The sequence below is a fragment of the Geotrypetes seraphini genome, chromosome 10 (genome assembly GCF_902459505.1).
Source record: "Geotrypetes seraphini chromosome 10, aGeoSer1.1, whole genome shotgun sequence".
NCBI lineage: Eukaryota > Metazoa > Chordata > Amphibia > Gymnophiona > Dermophiidae > Geotrypetes > Geotrypetes seraphini.
Window position 1 is genome coordinate 8,275,797 of NC_047093.1, and position 19,216 is coordinate 8,295,012.

The 19,216-nt window shown below is 44.3% G+C and overlaps 1 protein-coding gene across 2 annotated transcripts; it reads right to left on the reverse strand.

Moving 5' to 3' along the window:
- Positions 1–1,484: 1,484 nt before the first annotated feature.
- Positions 1,485–4,803, reverse strand: ACTG1 (actin gamma 1). 2 transcript variants are annotated; one of them, XM_033962448.1, is made up of 6 exons: positions 4,652–4,803; positions 4,115–4,253; positions 3,791–4,030; positions 3,063–3,501; positions 2,506–2,687; positions 1,485–2,413 (listed from the first exon to the last, which is right to left on the reverse strand). In XM_033962448.1, exons 2-6 carry the CDS (start codon positions 4,238–4,240, stop codon positions 2,270–2,272), a joined length of 1,131 nt encoding a protein of 376 aa, XP_033818339.1. In that variant the 5' UTR covers positions 4,241–4,253; positions 4,652–4,803; the 3' UTR covers positions 1,485–2,269. The 2 variants fall into 2 exon arrangements, with proteins under 2 accessions (XP_033818339.1, XP_033818340.1); XM_033962449.1 differs by having other exon boundaries at positions 4,115–4,250; positions 4,652–4,799.
- Between the last annotated feature and the right edge of the window lie 14,413 nt (positions 4,804–19,216).

Consider the following 19,216-nt stretch of genomic DNA (forward strand, 5'->3'; position numbering starts at 1 on the left):
TTAGAACTTTTGTCCCTGCAGAATCCCAGTGTTGGGCTTATAACTCTCATAAGCTTGGAAAATAATTGCTAATGCTGTGCATGAAAATCTGTTACTCAACCTTCTGCAAAAGGAGTTTATATTTCACTAGTTGGTCCTTGCCAAAAAACATATTACCTATATTACCTCTTTACACTAGGGATTCTCATTTATACAAGTTTGACTGTGCGCTTTAAAAAGCTTGTAGTTAGTAGGTAGGCATCCCTTGCACCTGCAACAATCAGGGTTATCTCCCCCCCCCAGCTCACACTTTCCCAGTGATATTTCAAGATCAGTTCTATTCAGGCACTGTTAAGCACATCCAGATTTTAAAATCTAGGTTTAACCTAAAGCAATTAAAGCAAAGTTGCCCCAAAACAACAAGAAGGACACTGGGGTTTATACTACAGATTATAGGTTCACTTCAGCAACACTTATTGCAGTTGATTGCCACAGCTTCTGTAAAGTTGTAAAAGCAACATCTTAATTCAGTTCAATCTGATTTAGTGCCAATAGTGATTAACTCCCCTATTCCAACCCTTCAAGTCTTGACTTTTGAATTCTTTAACTCTAAATCTGCCATTCTGACACAGATGTGAACTGCTACAGCCTGTGTTAGTAGGGCCTCAAGGCTAGAAAAGGCATCCTTTCTGGAAACATCCTTCTATAGAGATTGCAGAGTCTAATCCTCTGATGCTCTTGAGTTGGAGGAACTCATGTCCATCTTCTCCTCAGATACAATTGTCATGTACAATTTGAATTAATATCTTGCTAGGCAGATTTGCCCCTAATTTGGTTTAGCCTACACATTTTTGAACCCAAAATGGGCAATTTATAGCTTAGAAAGCATGAGGGACTCCAAAGTTTCTTAAAAACCATTGTGAAACACCCATTTCTCCTGGAACTATTAGTCTTGCATCTTTAGTGGCACAGGAAATCTCATTAAATAACTTGAAGTCTAGCATAGTTAAGCAGGGCATTAAAAGCTGAACCCAAGACAAGTAAAACATGAGGCTGCATCAGAGTACAGTTTTTCAGCACTAAAGACCTTAAAGTCCTGCTGATAAGACATCTGCATGAATTTAAGCTAGAAATGACTGTACCATAAACTAAAAAAGCTGGGCTTGAAACAAGCTTAACCACTAAGGGGCGTAAATCAATAAGGAATATCACAATTTAATCACCCAAATTGTGCTATTTTTGCACAGGTCCTATTTTATGAGACAGTAATAACCATCTCAATTACACCTCTTAACATTAGCCATGTTTAATAATTCCCCCTCTCCCCCCACACACATCATGGTAATAACCATAAGCCATTAAGTTATCACCTTGTTAAATTGGAAGACTAGGGTCAAGAACTCCTCCCCATCTCAACCAAATCTAGCAACACATACTTGGCTCAAGTTTAAAAGTGCTGCCCATCCCCTTACAGAGTTTGACAAAATTCATTCTACCACTTAAAGTTAATTTTACTGCAGCATTTTTATTTTATTTTCCTTACACAATGAAGTGTTGGGCATTACAATTATCAACTTTTGATGACTTACAAATTTTGGTTGTTATCTATTGTCATGTGAACATTTAAGGCAACATACAAAAAAAATTTACATAAATTAACGCAGATGTATACATTTACATGTGTAACTGCAACCTTTTTGCAACTTGGTAGTCTAACCCCACTTTATGCTGGGATTCAGAGGGGGTAAGAAAACTGGTTCATAAGGCCTGAATGCGACGTTTCTACAAATTTAGAAAAAAACAGCAGCAAACAGATGTAACAATTCCTTCATGAACCCTTACCAGCCTCTGAAATGAAATTCTGGAATATGATGCACTTGATTGGGATGTTAGCCTCAAAACTTCAACTCCGCCCCTGAAAGCTTCTGCAGAGCTTGGAGAAGCATCAATGCAGTCCCAAGAACAGCAGCCTTCCACAGAAGAACTTCTATATTCTCTATCCAAGAGCTTAGCTTTTGAGCCACCTAAGACAGCACCTGTGCCAGGATTTGAGTAGAGACATGTATAAAGAAAAGCTATTCTAGCACAGATCAAAAAGTGGTCTATTGAGCAACATTCCAACAGTGCCAACTCATCTAATGTGTGTTATATATTCCAAGGGCACATTCTGTCAAACAAGGCTCCTATTCCAGTTTCATGAGGCTAGCATGAGGTGTACACATTTGCCTGGGCAAATTAATACTTATGAATAACTCATGCAGCAAATGCTACGCATCTGCTAGCAGTCCATTTAGAAGCATTTACGGTGGACAATGGAGGGTCCAGACTCATCGTATTCCTGCTTGCTGATCCACATCTGCTGGAAAGTAGACAGAGATGCCAAAATAGAGCCACCAATCCAGACGGAGTATTTACGTTCAGGTGGAGCAATAATCTGAAAAAAAGGACACAGACTGCCATTGGTACACAAGCACATGTTTTAACAGCTACCCCAAAAATCAGAGTGCTACCAGTGTAATACCTCACCTTGATTTTCATTGTGCTGGGTGCCAGGGCTGTAATTTCCTTTTGCATCCTGTCAGCAATACCAGGGTACATGGTGGTACCACCAGACAATACTGTGTTAGCATACAGGTCCTTACGGATATCTACATCACATTTCATGATGGAATTGAAAGTAGTCTCATGGATACCACATGATTCCATTCCTGTAAGTAAAACCAGCCATTACCACCACTTAAAAGCCTAATAGTACTTAAGTTACAAGCTACTACGATATTACAGTTCAATTTCTTCCCTTATGGAAGTAGAGAAGACAATTTGTCCCTGCAGTTAACTGCGAGTACCCATCCCCTTCATTCTTTAATAAAGGGAAGAGAATCAGAAGTACAAATGGGACAGCCACTAACCCTCAAACCTGCATTGAATAATTGAGACACCAAAGAATGACATGGGGAGGGTACCAACAATTAACCATGAAATTAGAAAATTCTGTTGCTGTGTCATTTTCTAAGAAACACCACCACTAAGTAAATTTCAATACAGATATCTATTCTCTGATGTAGCAGTCAATTATTGCCTACCTAAGAAAGAAGGCTGGAAGAGTGCCTCTGGGCATCTGAACCTTTCATTGCCTATTGTGATCACTTGCCCATCAGGTAGTTCATAGCTCTTCTCCAGGGAGGATGAAGACGCAGCAGTGGCCATCTCTTGCTCGAAGTCCAAGGCAACATAACACAGCTTTTCTTTGATGTCACGCACAATTTCTCTTTCTGCTGTGGTGGTAAAGCTATAGCCTCTCTCTGTCAGGATCTTCATGAGGTAGTCTGTCAGATCACGGCCAGCCAAATCCAGACGCAGAATTGCATGAGGCAGGGCATAGCCTTCATAGATGGGTACAGTGTGGGTGACACCATCACCAGAGTCCATAACAATACCCGTGGTACGCCCAGAAGCATATAGGGACAGCACAGCCTGAATGGCAACATACATTGCTGGGGTGTTGAAGGTCTCAAACATGATCTGACAAGTGAGGGGGGAAAAAAAGTTTGTTACAGGTCTTACTATATTCTTGCAGGCCATACTAATCATGCCACATGCAAAAAAAATCCCCACACAACTAAAGAGAGCCAAGTGTGAAAAGAGAAAGCAAGCAGAAATATGGAAATAAAGAAACCTGAGACTTCAGGGAGGAAATGCCAGAAGAGATAGATACCCCTGAAAATGGTAAAAGAAAACCAAGTTTAAAAGCTAAAAAGACGTATGAAATGTGAAGATAGTTCAGGTTAAGAGTACAACAGTCCTAAGATACCTGTGTCATTTTTTCTCTGTTGGCCTTGGGATTCAAAGGAGCTTCTGTAAGCAAAACAGGATGTTCCTCAGGGGCTACGCGGAGCTCGTTGTAGAATGTGTGATGCCAAATCTTCTCCATATCATCCCAGTTTGTGACGATGCCGTGTTCGATGGGATACTTCAGCGTCAGGATGCCTCTTTTGCTCTGGGCCTCGTCACCTACATAGCTGTCCTTCTGACCCATGCCGACCATGACACCCTAGAAGCAGACAAGGCCATATAAGGAACGAGCAAAGGAAAACAGCCCCGGAGTGGTCCAGAGAGCGTTACTTCCGCTACTAACCTGATGCCTTGGGCGGCCGACGATGGACGGGAACACGGCTCGGGGAGCATCATCTCCTGCGAAGCCGGCTTTGCACATGCCGGAGCCATTGTCGATGACCAGCGCTGCGATCTCCTCATCGGCCATAGTGACTTATCTACTGGGAAAGAACGCAAGAGGCAGAGATTCCATGTCAAGTGCGTCATCAGTAAGCGCCGCGGACGCCAGGGGTGGGTGGGCTCGAGCCGCTTCCCAGCCGCCAATCGGCGTCGCGTTGCCCATATTAGGGCATCGGTTCCCAAATGCCACGCCCCGAAGCCGAAAGAGCGCGAGCAACCGGACAAAACCATTACACCGAGGGGAGGGGTGGGGGAGCGAGTCGCCCCTACTCGAGCAGCCTTTCCACTCCCAGATCGATAGCAGAAGCCGCCACCCCTCCCCCGTGCAGAAAACGAGGCCCAACAGCTAAAAGGCGCCGCGCGACGGGTCCGTGTCGAAAGCAGGCTCGCGCTTCCCGCCCAGAACAAAGGCCCGAGAAAACCGCCGCCGTCGCTTTACCTGCAGGAGTCCGACTCTCAGCAACGAAAGCGGTGAGGGTTGATTTGCCTTTTTTTTTGTCTTTTCTGAGCTTTTTTTTATCGGTGCAGGATGTTGTCAGCTCCGCTGCTGTCGGCTGAGTGAGACCTAGCGAACGGCCGTTATTCTATTTAATCTCGCCTTGTGCCGGCCCCGCGCGCTCAACATCGCCATATATGGACATCTTTCGGAAAGGCGCTTCGCCATTGGCTCGGCCCGCGCCGGCCCGTGGGTTCGCGCGGCAGGCCGGGTGGGCGGGACCGGCGCCGGCCCCGCCCCTCCCCCGGCGAACCCCGGAACCAGCCGAGAGAGCTGCGGGCGGCGGCGGGGCTTGTGCCGGGGGAGGGGCGTGGCCTCCGGTGGGGAGCGCGCGGGGCTTCCCCCGGCCTTCGCACGCAGCGTGATGCGCGCGCTCGTCGTTCGGGCGAAAGGGTCCCTTTTGTGGTCCACAAATGATGTCCCTCTGGAGGTCCTGGATTGATTCAGGACTCATTGGACACTTGCTAGGGACCTATACAGGCTAGATTCTTTTCGTTCCAAATTCGTATTGAATTTTGTAATGCAATATAAAGAAATAAAATATAAAACAACCGTATGTTATTAAACAATCTCTGCTACTGAATCAGAAGACGTAATATAGGAAGAAAGAGAGAAGGAATAAGTTTTAGCCTAATGTGACACATACTAAGGATCTAACACCAATGTACATTTCTTTGCAATCTTATAAACAATATTTTGCTACTTGGGATCTAGCTAGGTACTTGGTTTGGCCACTGTTGGGAACAGGATACTGGGCTTGGTGGGCCTTAAGTCTGTCCATTCCCTCTGTTATTTCATACCTAAACAATATATATTGATTCACTTTTGGTCCTATGTGTCTGTCATAATTAGATTGTAAGCTCTTTAAACCAGGGACCATCTCTTGCGTGTTTAATGTACAGTGCTGCTTTGTGCAGCTTGGTAATGCTATAGAAATGATAAATAGTAGCAGAGGGCTGCCTTATCTCTTCCTGCTTCTCTTTTGTTATCTAAAGGGCTCCATATCTTTGTGTGCCGCTGCCCCTCCCTCCATCCTTTTACATCAGCAGCAGACGTGCCAGCTACTCAGCTTCCCGGGCTCCCAGCAAGTCACAGGAGCAAGCTGGTACAGATGGCTTCTGCTCAGCTCACTCGTCCCTCCCAGCTCATGCAAAATGCTAGAGGTCACAGGTTGTGTGCACTGTGTATTCTAGAGCAAGATAAGGCTTCATTGTAACCATAGTTCTGAAGGCTTGTTTGTGGTAATCAACATTTGCCTTTTTGTACACCGCTCCCCGTTTAATCAGTTCCCATTTTTTTAAATTTTCCCTCCCTGTCCTCCTACACATGCACAGGCAGGGTGGATGTCCGCAGTTGTTCTCACCACCCCAAGGTGGTGACTCAAGGGAGACCTGTAATGAGAAAGGTGGAATGGATTTCAAAAGATCTCATAAAGTAGGTCAGTCAGTTTTTCCCCAGATTCCTTTGAGCCATTATGTTTGAAGGAGAGTTAGTCAGCACTCCATAGACCCATTCAACACTAAAAATACCAGTGAAACATTTCAGTGACAGTCACTATTGATGATTGACTGTTGAATGGAACTCCACCCCTCATCTGTGCCAGCCAAAGGAAAAGGGAGACTTCCTCAGGGGCTGGTGAAGAAAGCCACACTTAGAGACAGTTTCTAATGCAAGCTTTCTCAGAGAATTATTCCCACCAATGCAGAAACTAGTCATATGCACATTCAAAGTGCAAAGAACATGTGCAGTACCTGGGCACACACACATGAGATTTTGCACCAAGGGTAGGTGGTACTGTTCACATGCTTGAGGAAAACAAAAGTGTCAGCACACATCAGTGCATGTGCTGGAATGTTGTTCTGTTGATAAATATCAACCTTGCAAAAATTTCTTGCACTTAAAAGCTTTGCAATGTTGATATATATGCACAGAACAACATTTCATTACATACGTGGATACTGGTTTTTATTGGTTTAGACCTGTTAATATCTTTAAAAATTGTGGGCACTGTTTTGCTTGCAGCAAAAAGAAGAAATAAATTGCTATTAAGTCCTTTGACCCTTCTGTGGTTGTCATTCAGGTTCTAACATTGTGATTGCCTTTGTAGTCCTTTTACTAAGGTGCGGCAGTTGATTTAACACACGCTAATGTGTCCATAGGGTATAATGGACGCATTAGCATTTAGCTAAAACGGCTAGCGCATCTTAGTAAAAGGACCCCTTACTGCCTGTTTTACAAAGCTGCATGGCAACGGCCCTGAAGCCCTTTAAATCTCTATGGGCTTGGGGGCCGTTACGGCTTTGTAAAACAGGCCCTTAGTCTTTTCTGTACTTCCCTGCACTCGGGCCAAATAACTAACAGCCTAGTTACCGTTCATTTTCATATGCTGTGCGCCAGTGCCCTATGTGCCGATTCATGCAGCATTATCTTCTGCATCAAGTGGCCATACATCTCACTATACACACTAGAGAATGACACGGGGACAATTTTTTCCCCGTCCCTGCGCAAACTCATTTTCCTGTCCTGTCCCTGCCCCATTTCTGCAAGCTCCGTCCTCATTTTCACAAGCCTCAAACACTTTAAAATCATAAGTGTTCAAGGCTTGTGTGGTTAAGGCAGAGCTTACAGGATAGGGTCAGGGACACACGGGGACAAATTTGTCCCCATGTCATTCTCTAATACACACTTCTACCCACACTAAGCAGTTCAGGTTGTAAGTTCACAGCAGATCCCAAAAAACTAGATCCATTTTCTCGTAACTCATTTTCAGGGATGAGCATGGTTTTTCCCAAGTCTATACCTGGCAAATAATTTTTTTAGTTGGTAGGTTACCTGGTCCTCCTCACTTAAGATTTTATATAAATATCTATCATACCTCCTCTCAAATCATTTTTTCTGCAACCTGTAAAACTCTAACCTCTGTGGCCTTACATTGTAAGGGAGGTGCCGGCTCTCCTTTAGCATTTTTGTCGCCCTTTTGGAGCCTTTTCTGGTTCTGTTATATTCTTTTTGAGATGGAACAACCAGAACTGCTCATAGTACTCAAGATGCAGTTGCACCAGAGTAAGGATGTTCTCAGTTATGTTCTCTCATCCTTTTTCAGATAATCCCTATCAGGTTGTGCTGGTGTCCTTCACTACTGATGCAACCAGATAAGAAAATAAATTATGGGAGGTTAGCTACAGGATCCTGTATGTACTGCAGTTAACTTGCTTATAATTGCATTCATGATCATCTCATCTAAAGGGAGCTGATTGCAGATTCATAAGACACTGAGATCGGAATAAAACTTTTTTATGATTTGCACTGAGAGGTATGGAAGAGTTCCTTGGATATCCACATCCTGTGCCCAATATTCATGCAATAGTAGCTCTTTCACTCTTGGCAGTCTGTGACCCAGAGAGCTGGCTATGATTGAAGCCGGGGTTCCGCTTACTACCTGGATGTGTAGTCATTTCCTGCAGCAAAAATCTGAAAATAACCTCAGTCTGCTCTTGAAAGGGCAGTGTTTTACAGCCTTGGCGATGTAGAAGGAAGGGAGGGGGGGGATAAAAGGAGTGAAAAGGCAGCACAGACCTGGAGGACGAGAGCCAATCTCCTCCCTTCAACTGCATGCATTGAATGCCCCAAATTCTGTTTAACAACACAAACTGTGCTCATCAGTTTTACGGTCTCTTGCCTTTGCTGCTTCCTCATTTGGTCTTATTCTTCAGCCTGTCCTAGTTCGCTTTATTTATTTCATGCTTATGGGCCTGCCTTCTGAAAGGAAGCAACCTTATGGGATTGCAATGTGCTAATGCAGTCCCTTTTAATAACTCCTGTTTAGCATCCTGTCCATGTAGAATTCTTTGTGTACATCATGGTTTGGGAAGGCAGAGGGAAGATCCTTCATGAAAGAAGTTGTACAGAGTTGTGATCTTTTTAGATTATTGCTTCTTTAACTGTGAAGATTCCAATTGCATGAATGGTTTAGCTGTGGTTTTATGGCTTCCGGGCTTTGGAGGGATAAATGTATGGGGTAGACAGTAGAGTAATGGTGGTGAAAAGGTTTGAGCGTGTCATATAGGTTGGCTGGAAGTTAGGCCTGAGGGAAACAGTGTAAAAGGTGATGAAGAACTGAGGTGGTTTAAATTTTAGATGCTAGTGGCACAGACCTTGTATCTCAAATGCTGGTATACAAAGCAAAAAAATATACGACGGACTATTAGCCCACCAGGGCAGCGAAACTAGGCCGCCACCTCTCCAATCTGCTGACTATGACGCCCAACTACAAAACATTCAGGAAAGAACTTAAAACTTTTCTATTCAAGAAATTTGTCAAATGATCTTACTAAACCTGATTGACCCTCCACAGACCTCCGACGTATACTACATCTGTTAACCATGTATTCTCCCTGGAAATGCCCAGGCCAACTCTTGTTGTAAACCGCCTAGAACTGAAAGGTATTGGCGGGATAGAAGACACCAATGGAATGTCATTTGTTTTTAAATATGTTATTTGTATTCTGTCTTTGTGAGATTTTAATAATATCATGGAAACCATTTTAGTTAAATGTGACGATTTCTAAACGTAGCTTATAAATGATTAAAGAAAAGAATTGCAACTCAAGAATGGGCAAACGACAAACTCTGCCTGAACACCTCGCAGAAGCTCTTTGTAACTCTGGGCTCCTTTTACTAAGGCGCACTAGCGGTTTTAGCCCGCGCTACAATGCCGTGCGTGCTAAACGCTAACACCTCCATAGAGCTTTGTTAGTATTTTTCGTTTAGCACGTGGTTAGCGTGCGCTAAAAACGCTAGCGCACCTTAGTAAAAGAAGCCCTCTGTATTGTAACACCTTTACAGAAGCTCATGCAAACCGATCTGAATTGACTCCCCAGTCCTTAGTGGCGGGATAGAAGCTCACAATAAACCCAGGCAAAACAGAGATTTTTTAGGCTCCTATCACAAGGGGACAAATACCTGACTTCAAAATATCTTTGGGAAATATCAGCTCCCCTTAAACTCACAGTCAGAAATCTCGGGATACTGCTAGGCTCATCACTCATTCTGATGCCACAAATTCAAACAACCTTTAAAAATGATCATCTTCGGCAGCTATGAAATCTCTCATCATCTATTGACAAGACAAGTCCATGCCATGATAACATCACATCTAGACTACTGCAATGCCCTGCACACTGGACTAACCAAAAGAGTTTTTATCAGCTGCAACTAATTCAGAAGGCTGCAGCACGACTGATAAAAAACTGTAAGAGGCGCAACCACATCACACCTTTCTAAACAAACTACACTGGTTACCGAGACCTTACAGAGCTACATTTAAATCTCTAAGTTAAAGAACACTGTCAAGACCTCTGAGGTCCTCTCAAGGAGCATCACTGTCTGTGCCCTCATCAAAAGAAATTGTACAATGTGATACTCGCCAGCGAGCCTTCTCAGGACACGTCAATTGAGCGCAGGACAAAAGTGCTCTGGCAAAGACGCGCCGACAATCACGCGCAGGAGGTATGCGTGCCGCCGGTCCTGCCACTTTCAACCGGTAACCTTAGCGCTGTGAGAGGGCGCTGTGAGGGGTGTGTGGGGGGGAACCCTCCCATTACATTTGAGTCCTTGTGCTCCCATCGGGGGGGGGGGGAACTCCCCCACTACACTGAAAAACTCCCGAATTCCAAAAACTAGATAGAAAATGGGAGTTTTCAATGTACTGAGGGGGAGGGGTGTTTCACTCCTCCAAACCCCCCCAACAGGAGTGCGAGGATTTCGACATCTACCCCCCCTCACAGTGCTAATAGTAAGGCTTTAAAGCGGCGGGACCAGTGGCACACATACATCCTACACGCAATTGTCAGCGCATCTTTGTTGGTGCGCCAGAGTCCAGCGCGCTTTAGTTACGGAACCGTAGCCCCACATGCTCTGGAAGTTACCTCTTGTTCAGAAATCAGGTGAAAGCCTGGCTCTTCACCCAAGCCTTTAATACGTAGGGTGATTGACTATTCACTCATTCTGCATCAGGACTAGCATCAGTTCCTCACATCTTGTTTAACTGTATAATCAACTTGCCTTGAGTTTAGCCTCCCATCTGTTTATCCCAATGGACTTTGTGTCACCCTTCTTGTCCCATCTAATAACCGCACTTGGCCTCCATCTTGTCCCCATCTAATAACCGCACTTGGCCTCTCGGCTATAGGATAAGCTGATTGTAGAATAGCATTAGCATCATATCTATCTTATTTGGATGTTCTAATGCAGTGGTTCCCAACCCTATCCTGGAGGACCACCAGCCAGTCAGGTTTTTAGGATAGCCTTAATGAATATGCATGAGAGAGATTTGCATGTAATGGAGTGACAGACATGCAAATCTGTTCCATGCATATTCATTAAGGCTATCCTGATAACCTGACTGGCTGGTGGTCCTCCAGGACAGGGTTGGGAACCACTGGTCTAATGTGTACTTACTAGTTATTTCATAAGTATTATGCTGACATTGTATTCTCTCTCTCTTATTTGAATTTAAGGGCAGTTATAAGTATATTTTCGAAACTTTTGTGGTTGTCCTCTTCTATTACATCTACTCTGATTCTGTATGAATGGTGTTCAATCCAAACCCGCAAACCGGGTCTTGGCAGAAGTGACACGGAGATCTTTTAGCACCTCCCGCATAGCAGTGGAGAGGTGTTTCCAGTGGCCTAGCGAGGGTAAGAGGTGCCAGGGGTGTTGGCACCCCTGCCCTCGTCTCCATCCTCCCTGCCGCGCGGACACCCCCTTTCCCTGCCGCGAGCAGCAAGAACTTCAATGTGCTCTTTTGGACCCCGTCGGCTCTCCCTCTGACATGAGTTCCTATGCATGGCACCTGGAAGTGACATCAGCGGGAGAGACAACGCGGTCGCAAGGAGCACGTTGAAGTTCTTGTTGCCTGTGGCAGTGGAAGGGAAGGGTGCGCATGTGGCGAGGGGAGGAGAGGTGCCGATGCCCCCATCAGCATGGCGCCCGAGGTGGACAGTCCCCCCCCTGGGTATTTCTGATCTGCTCTGCTTTATTTTTCTTGTTCATGTACCCTCCCGTTTACAAAGCCGTGCAAGTCGGCCGCTGCTCTGATGGTCATAAAGGTCCTATGAGCGTTGCAGCAGCGCAGAACATTCAGCACACTGGCCAGCGCTAAAAACCTCTTGCGCGGTTTTGTAAAAGAGGGGAAGGGAGTTAATTTTGATGAAAGTTCAACTTTTTCGATGCCTGAGACCTCTTACGTTTGGGATCCCTACCTAGGAAAGGACGCCAACCTTTGGCTCAGGGTCCATTCTCCTGTTTGTTTTTATAGTTGGTCTTTTTACTGCTGTTAACAAAATTGTAAGTTTTACGTTGAATTGTACTTGCTGTATACCACCTTGGGTGAATCTCTTCAGAAAGGCGGTTAATAAATTGAAATAAATAAATAAAGTATGTCAGTAGGAGGATGATCAGAACTGCACAGTATGGTTGATGTGACTGACCGTAGCCAGGGCTTCCAGAAAACATCTCAGGAAAGGGAAAAGCATGGGATTTAATGGATTTTTTCATTGTAGCTTCCTGAATTAAGATGTTTTTTTGTTGCCAATCATGCTCTTAACTAGTTCCAAAAAATCTCTTTACCAGTTGTGGACCATTGACATTGTTCGTCGTCCTGGGGAATTTTAATAAATCCTACTTTTTGAAGGATGCTTTTTCCGATTAGCCGCCGGGTCAATAGTCCTAACAGTGCCTGCTGTCTGGATAGTACTGCCGACCAGGATATTCAGGCACTAACTGGATACTCTATATGGGGAAGAATGAGCAGTCCCAGAAAGGGGATAGCACTTCATATATCGCCTTTCCAAGCTTAGAATCAAAGTGGTTTACATATTATATACAGGTTCTTATTTGTAGCTGGGGCAATGGAGTCAGAAGCAACTGTTCCCCTGAATCTCAGGCTGTTATTGTAACCACTAGGCTACTCCTCCACTCTGAATGTATTCAGAGAGAATCCCGTCCTAAGTTATCCAGACATCAGATTGAATATGGCTGACATGCTTATTTATTCCATTTGTGCGTCGCACATACTTATACAAGCTCTAGGCCAGTGGTTCCCAACCCTGTCCTGGTGGACCACCAGGCAAATTGAGTTTTCAGGCTAGCCCTAATGAATATGCATGGAGCAGTTTGCATGCCTGTCACTTCCATTATATGCAAATCTCTCTCATGCATATTTATTAGGGCTAACTTGAAAACCCGATTGACTTGGTGGTCCTCCAGGACAGGGGTGGGGACCACTGCTCTAGGCGACATTACAGAGGGTAGGGAGGACTATGGAGGGCAGGAAGGAGTGGAGAGGAGAGGAGCATGTTGAATATTTCATAGAAATTCCTAACTTTACAGGTAGGAGCACCATCTATGGAAATGTTATGTAAATGAATTAAAGGAATACGTAAAAAGGGAGGAACCGTTAAACAATAGAATTCAGGTAATAAAATAAAAATAATAGGGGTAAAAACAATGGAAGAAAATTTAAAATAATTCATAAACTGGAAGAAAGAAATTGAAAACCAAAATCAAATAATTCTGGAAGAAGTCCAATTTCCTGAAGTGGTTCTGTTGCCTCAGCGTATTTTAAATAATCCCAACGGCAAAAGTCCAGATGGGACAGATATCAGCTCGGGCTTTCCAGCTGCCGCAGCCCCGACTCATCGCTTCCAGGCAGAAGATGCACAGGGATAGAACAATCCAGCATTGGGCCGCACTGTTCTCCGTGGGCGGCGGATGCTCATGGGCAGTTCTCGAAGAATACAGCTCTCTGCCTCCATCGGACAACTGGGAGGAGAAGTCCACGACACGGTCCCACTCCACGGATCCAGAGACACCACCAGCTCCTCCCCAATGTTCCAGCACTGAGCTTTCCAAATATTCAGTGCCAGCGACTATCTGGATAGTGGCACTGGATATCTGGATATTTTTTGACCATCGCAGTCAACATTTTAAAAAACTTATTCTCTGCAGAAGCAGAATATTGACCTGCCTGTTTTGGGCAAACTTTTGTTGGGTTTTTTTTTTCAGGTGCACCATGCACATCTGGCTGAGATGAATAGCAAAGGGGGTTTGAAACCATAATGTTTGACTTACAGTACTGACAATATTTTCTAAGTTACAGTACATGAATCTAAGTTATGAGGGTAAAGCTGGAAGTAAAATGATCCTACCCCGGGAAGGAAATTGGGTAAAACCTAGCTGGCTCTGTTATCAGACTTTTCTACGGTGGATGGACAAGCAGGCATAATATTCTCATGTGGGTAACATCATCCATGGAACCTGTTACAGACACTACGAAGTGCCCTGTCACTTTAAATCTTTAGGCAATGCCCGTACTGCATGTATGCTGGTGCCTTCCCACCCAAGATGGCTTGCAAGACCGTCGGTTCTTCATTTCCCACTAAGCTGAGAAGCTGTGTTTTTTTTTTGTTTTCAGTGCGTCAAACCTTTACCATTCTTTTGTGCCTTCCCATACTTATTTTTCTGAAGTCTCAAGCATGGTTGAGACAATGGTGCAGGGTTGAGGGATTTAGATTTGTTAGGAACTGGGCTTCCTTCTGGGAAAAGGGGAGCCTATTTCGAACGGATGGACTCCACCTTAACCCGACTGGAACCAGGCTGCTGGCGCTAACGTTTAAAAAGGAGATAGAGCAGCTTTTAAACTAAGATGGGGGAAAAGCCGACAGTCGCCCAGGAGCAGATGGTTCGGAGTGGAGTATCCTTGAAGGATACTGTGGAATCGGAACATTTAGGGAGTCCCAATAGAGAGGTTTCAAAGATGGTGAAAGAAAGCCAAGAGTGCTTAAGAGGGAAGCAGAGGAAAGATTTCAAGTAAACCCTGTCAGCAGCAGCCTGTAGATATAAAGGGAAAAACCACAATTTGAGTGTCTGTATACAAATGCTAGAAGTCTAAAAAATAAACTCGGAGAGGTGAGAGGATATAGCAACAAAGGCATCTCAGAGACCTGGTAGAAGGAAGACAATCAATGAGACTAATTATATCGCAAGGATAGATGTGATCAAATTAAAGGGGGGGGGGGGGGTTTGCTCTATATGTGAAAGTGGGAATTGAATCAAATCAACATTCTGCATGACATAGATAGCAGGGTGAAGGGAAGGAATAGAAAGGTAGGGTCATACTACCGTCCCCCAGGACAAAATGAACAGACAGATGAAGAAATGTTTTTAGAAATTAGGAAAGTTGGCAAATTGGGCAACGTAGAATAACAGGTGATTTAAACTATGGTAAAGGTCTGTCTGTGTTTTGTGTATAAAGAAGTCATTTAAAGGTGTTTTTTGTGTGGTAGCGATGGAAGGTGGAGATGTCATGGGGGGGGTTGCAGAGAGGGGCCCCCTCCTTAATTTCTGCCCTAGGCCCCAGCATGTCTAAAACCGGCCCTGACCCAGGTAGAACATTCTCTAACCCCTGGGGGGTTTCCTTTTATGTACAGGGTTCAAGGTACAAGTTCAGATCTGCTTTGTTTTGGAAGATTCATTATTCTCAGTACATTCAAGAATAAACAGACTACTGTAGCAATTTCCTCTTACACAGCTTGGTACAAACTAGTCCCTGGCTTTGCTCACTGATTAGTGAAATCGGTAATAAAACGATAAGGTGGGGCCAGGTTACCTGCTGGGTGGGGGGATCAGGCTTTTCCTGTCCATATTTGGTAACATAAGAGCACCCTACAGAGGTGCCCTCCCCTCTCTCTCTCTCTCCTGCCAGCCAGCCCTATACAACCTCCCACACCCAACATCCAAACAGAGACAGTGACACATCTCAGGGGTGGGACTTTAACGAAGAGAAACACTGCTGCGGCGATTCCAGCTGTGTGGTTTCCTGTACTAGTCACCAGTGAAGTAGGGTATGCCACCGTCAGGTGTAAAGGGGGTGAGGGGACACCCCTACAGGTGCACTGCCATTATAGAGAGCCTAGACTTTGTCCTTATCTGAATGGCATCCTGTATTATTTATGTATCATTTTATTTTGTTCATTTCCTGATTCTTATAGTCAGCTATCCTAACAAAAGAAGTTTTAAGCAGTCTACAATTTTATAAAATGCAGGACATAAAACAAATGTCAACCTGTGTGTGAGTGTGCAACTTATGGGTACTGTTGGTTCATGGGGCAGGGACACTTTTCAGCATCACCTTGCTTCAGTTTTCACATCCTCTCTTCTAAAGGATAACGACAGATTCTTCGAACTGCGAGGAACCACGAGCACCAGGGGTCACTCAGAGAAATTGAAAGGGGACAGGTTTAAAACCAATGCTAGGAAGTTCTTTTTTACCCAGAGGGTGGTGGACGCATGGAATGCTCTTCCGGAGGTTATAGTAGGCGAGAGCACAGTAAAGGGGTTTAAGGAAGGTTTGGATAGATACCTAAAGGATAAAGGGATTGAGGGGTACAGCTAGCAGCAGAGGTAGGTTATAGAAGTAGAGGTAGATTATAAAGGTCAAAAATTCACTTCACAGGTCAAGGACCTGGTGGGCCGCCGCGGGAGCGGGCCGCTGGGCGAGATGGACCTCTGGTCTGACCCAATGGAGGCAACTTCTTATGTTCTTATGTTCCTAAAGCCCTCAGATTTGTAAACCATTTTCAATGATTCTTCTAACCAAAATGTTATAAATGTGTGCAATTCTGGTTGCCACATCTCAAAGATAATAGTGGAACTGGAAAAGATGCAGAGAAGAACCACAAAAATAATTAAGGGGATGGATGGAATGACTGAAGATTTTGGAACAATTCTGGGACTTAAAGCAGCAACTTCAGTGACAGGATCAGACCATGCAAATCTCGTACTGCTTTGGGATGAACATTCAAAACCAGGACTGGTCAAAATGCTCCAGCCTGGAACTGTGAATAATTCAGGTACAACTCCCTCCCCCTTCCAGGTAAATGAACTATCTTGCAAAATTATGCACCCTCTCTGCAGGTAAAAAGCCCATGCTGGGGGATGTGTGAATTGTGTAGCTATGAAGACTCGGGGAAGATTCTCTAATGTTCCCGGTAAAATCTGACGGGCCACTATCGCGGCCATTATTGTTACAATTTTTAAAAAGAATCATTCTTGAAAAAAAATGTGCATGCAAATGAAATTCACAAAGGGTCGCTAAATTTATATGTGATGAGTCACTGGTGATAACGATTGGCACATGCGCAGAATATACCACGAAACGAGACTCAATGTACGCATGTGCCGGGAAAAGCAATGCATGTTTTGCGGGGTTTCCTTGACATAAAGCAACAAGGAAGGGGAGATGCAAGTGTTTGCTTTCAACAAGACACGCCAATAGTTTCCAAGTTTATTATTTTCTTGATATACCGTCTATCAAGACATATCTAGATGGTTTACAGTCAATAAAATAAATTTAAAAGCAAATGGTAAAAAGGAAAAAAAAAATCACAAGTGAGGGGGGGAGGTAACATGACTTAATACTGACATCGCAGGGACGGAAGGTACAAGAGGTGGTAAAAAATACATCCAGATAGAAAAAGAAGGAGGGGGTGGATAGGTCATTAGGGCCTGTAGCAAAGTGTTTGAAGTTTAAAACCTGAAGTAAGAGTTATTTCAGGGAGAGCAGACGGGATCCTGGATTAGGTAGCGTAGGCATATAATACACCTGCTCAAGAAGCATGCTTTTGTTCCCCTCCCCCCCCCATATAATTCATGTGAATCTTATAATCTTTTTTTCTTAATGTCAAATTTTATCATGAGCCACAAGGAACACATGCCTGAGATACGATTTTCACAGTCGGTCATTTTTGGTTGCCAAAATCTGGAAATCATACGGCAATGATAGAGCATCACCTGGAGAGCTCCTTTGACTATCGATGAGCCCATTTTATTAGTATTTTAATATTAATGCTCGTACTCCATTTGCATGGGAGAGTCGGACATTGCTAGAAAGCTCGGAAAAGATCACGGTGAGCCGTTTTGATAATCGGCCGCTAAAAACCATGCATGCTAGGACAGTTGTAGCGACCATTGTTAAGGGCATGGTAGGTTTTGAAAATCTTCATGTCCTTGTTTTTGTTTTGACTGCAGCTGCTTTTTCTCCTCCCCCCCTCCCCCCGAAGCTACTGCACTAGGCAGTTGCCTGGTTTGCCTAATGGTTAAACTGACCTTGAATGTAAAGCAAACTTCAGACTGAAACCAGCAGAGAAGGAGGCAGCCAAAGCAGGGGAGCATCCTCTCCGACTGGGAGAGGGGGGGTAGGTTTGGAGAGTAAGGAAGGGACACACACCCTCCTAGGGTCAGCCTGGCTCACTCGTTCTGGTAGCAGTTTAGATTGATATAAGCTGGGAGGTAAGAAATAAAGGGTGGGGTTGGGTGTTGGATTAATTATAGGCTCATCTCCCCAGGATGGTGAAGAACCAGTGAGAAAGACAAACAAATTATGAGTTCAGACTTCTACATCTGGTGGCTGCATCTGTTGGTTGCTTTCGCCATCATCAAGTAATATATTCAAAGCAGCTCTGTTGTTCACCTGCTGCCTTTGTGGCAATACACTGCCCTGGCAAAGAATGGGTACAGCCCAGGCACCGGGGGGGGGTGAGCTTTGCCTTCCTCGTTCCGCTGACTTGTGCCTACTAATTATAATGCAAATTAATTCCAGCATTGCTTGTTCAGTTCTTTTAAAGAAAAGTATCCGGTCAGGGCTAGTGAGAGCCTCTATCTTCCACCCCAGCTGTAATCGGTGAGAGGAAACAAATTCAAGAAAGGTTTCCGGTCGGAAATCAAAGGATCCAGGTGAGAAGCTTGATGTAGCCTTGAATTTATCGCATAAACGCGTGCTTTCACTAGAAGGGAAGGTTTCTCATTGCTGCCTGTTCTAATTCAACCCCCTTGTGTGACATGAATGCAAACAAAAATAAACATAGGACTAAGACTAATCTCATTCCAATTGAAAACCCTATCTAGAGACTGAGGGGTCCTTTTATTAAGACCCGCTAATTGATTTAGCTCACGCTAAAGATTAGCACGTGCTCAATGCTTAGCGTGCCTTAGTAAAAGGATCCCATAGTGAGAAGATCTCAAAGGGGGGGAAAATCCCAATGAATAAGCTCCATGAAAACAGAAAAAGGCATCTTACGGTGCCACATCAAATAAAAATTCTCAGCCACAGATTTCCCAAGCTTTACAGACACCTTCATAGAATAGGACTGTCTAATTTCTTGAAGATCTATTTAAAAATAGATATAGACATACATATATGATTTTTTTTACAATTTATTAAAGCAGCAGCTAGGAAATTTAAGACTAAAACTTAGTGCGGGTGCAGTGACTTTAGAATACGAGTCTTTCGTACCTTGAGAAAAGTCGGGGGAAACAGGAATAGCAGCCCCCGTAAAACTGACGGACACATCATGAAAACATTTGCAGAATACTGTTCAGGTCTGGTTTGAGGACAAAAGTCACCAGGAGGATAGTAGACCTTGCCAGAAGATCTTCGAGTGAATTTTC

What these genes read in the sequence shown, in the direction of transcription:
- ACTG1 (XM_033962448.1), bottom strand. Translation starts at nt 4,240, where the DNA reads ATGGCCGATGAGGAGATCGCAGCGCTGGTCATCGACAATGGCTCCGGC. An exon ending in ACAGAGAAAAAATGACACAG is followed by an intron (nt 3,502 to 3,790) that starts GTATCTTAGGAC and finishes CTCACTTGTCAG; the next exon opens with ATCATGTTTGAGACCTTCAA. An exon ending in CTTCCAGCCTTCTTTCTTAG is followed by an intron (nt 2,688 to 3,062) that starts GTAGGCAATAAT and finishes TTTTACTTACAG; the next exon opens with GAATGGAATCATGTGGTATC.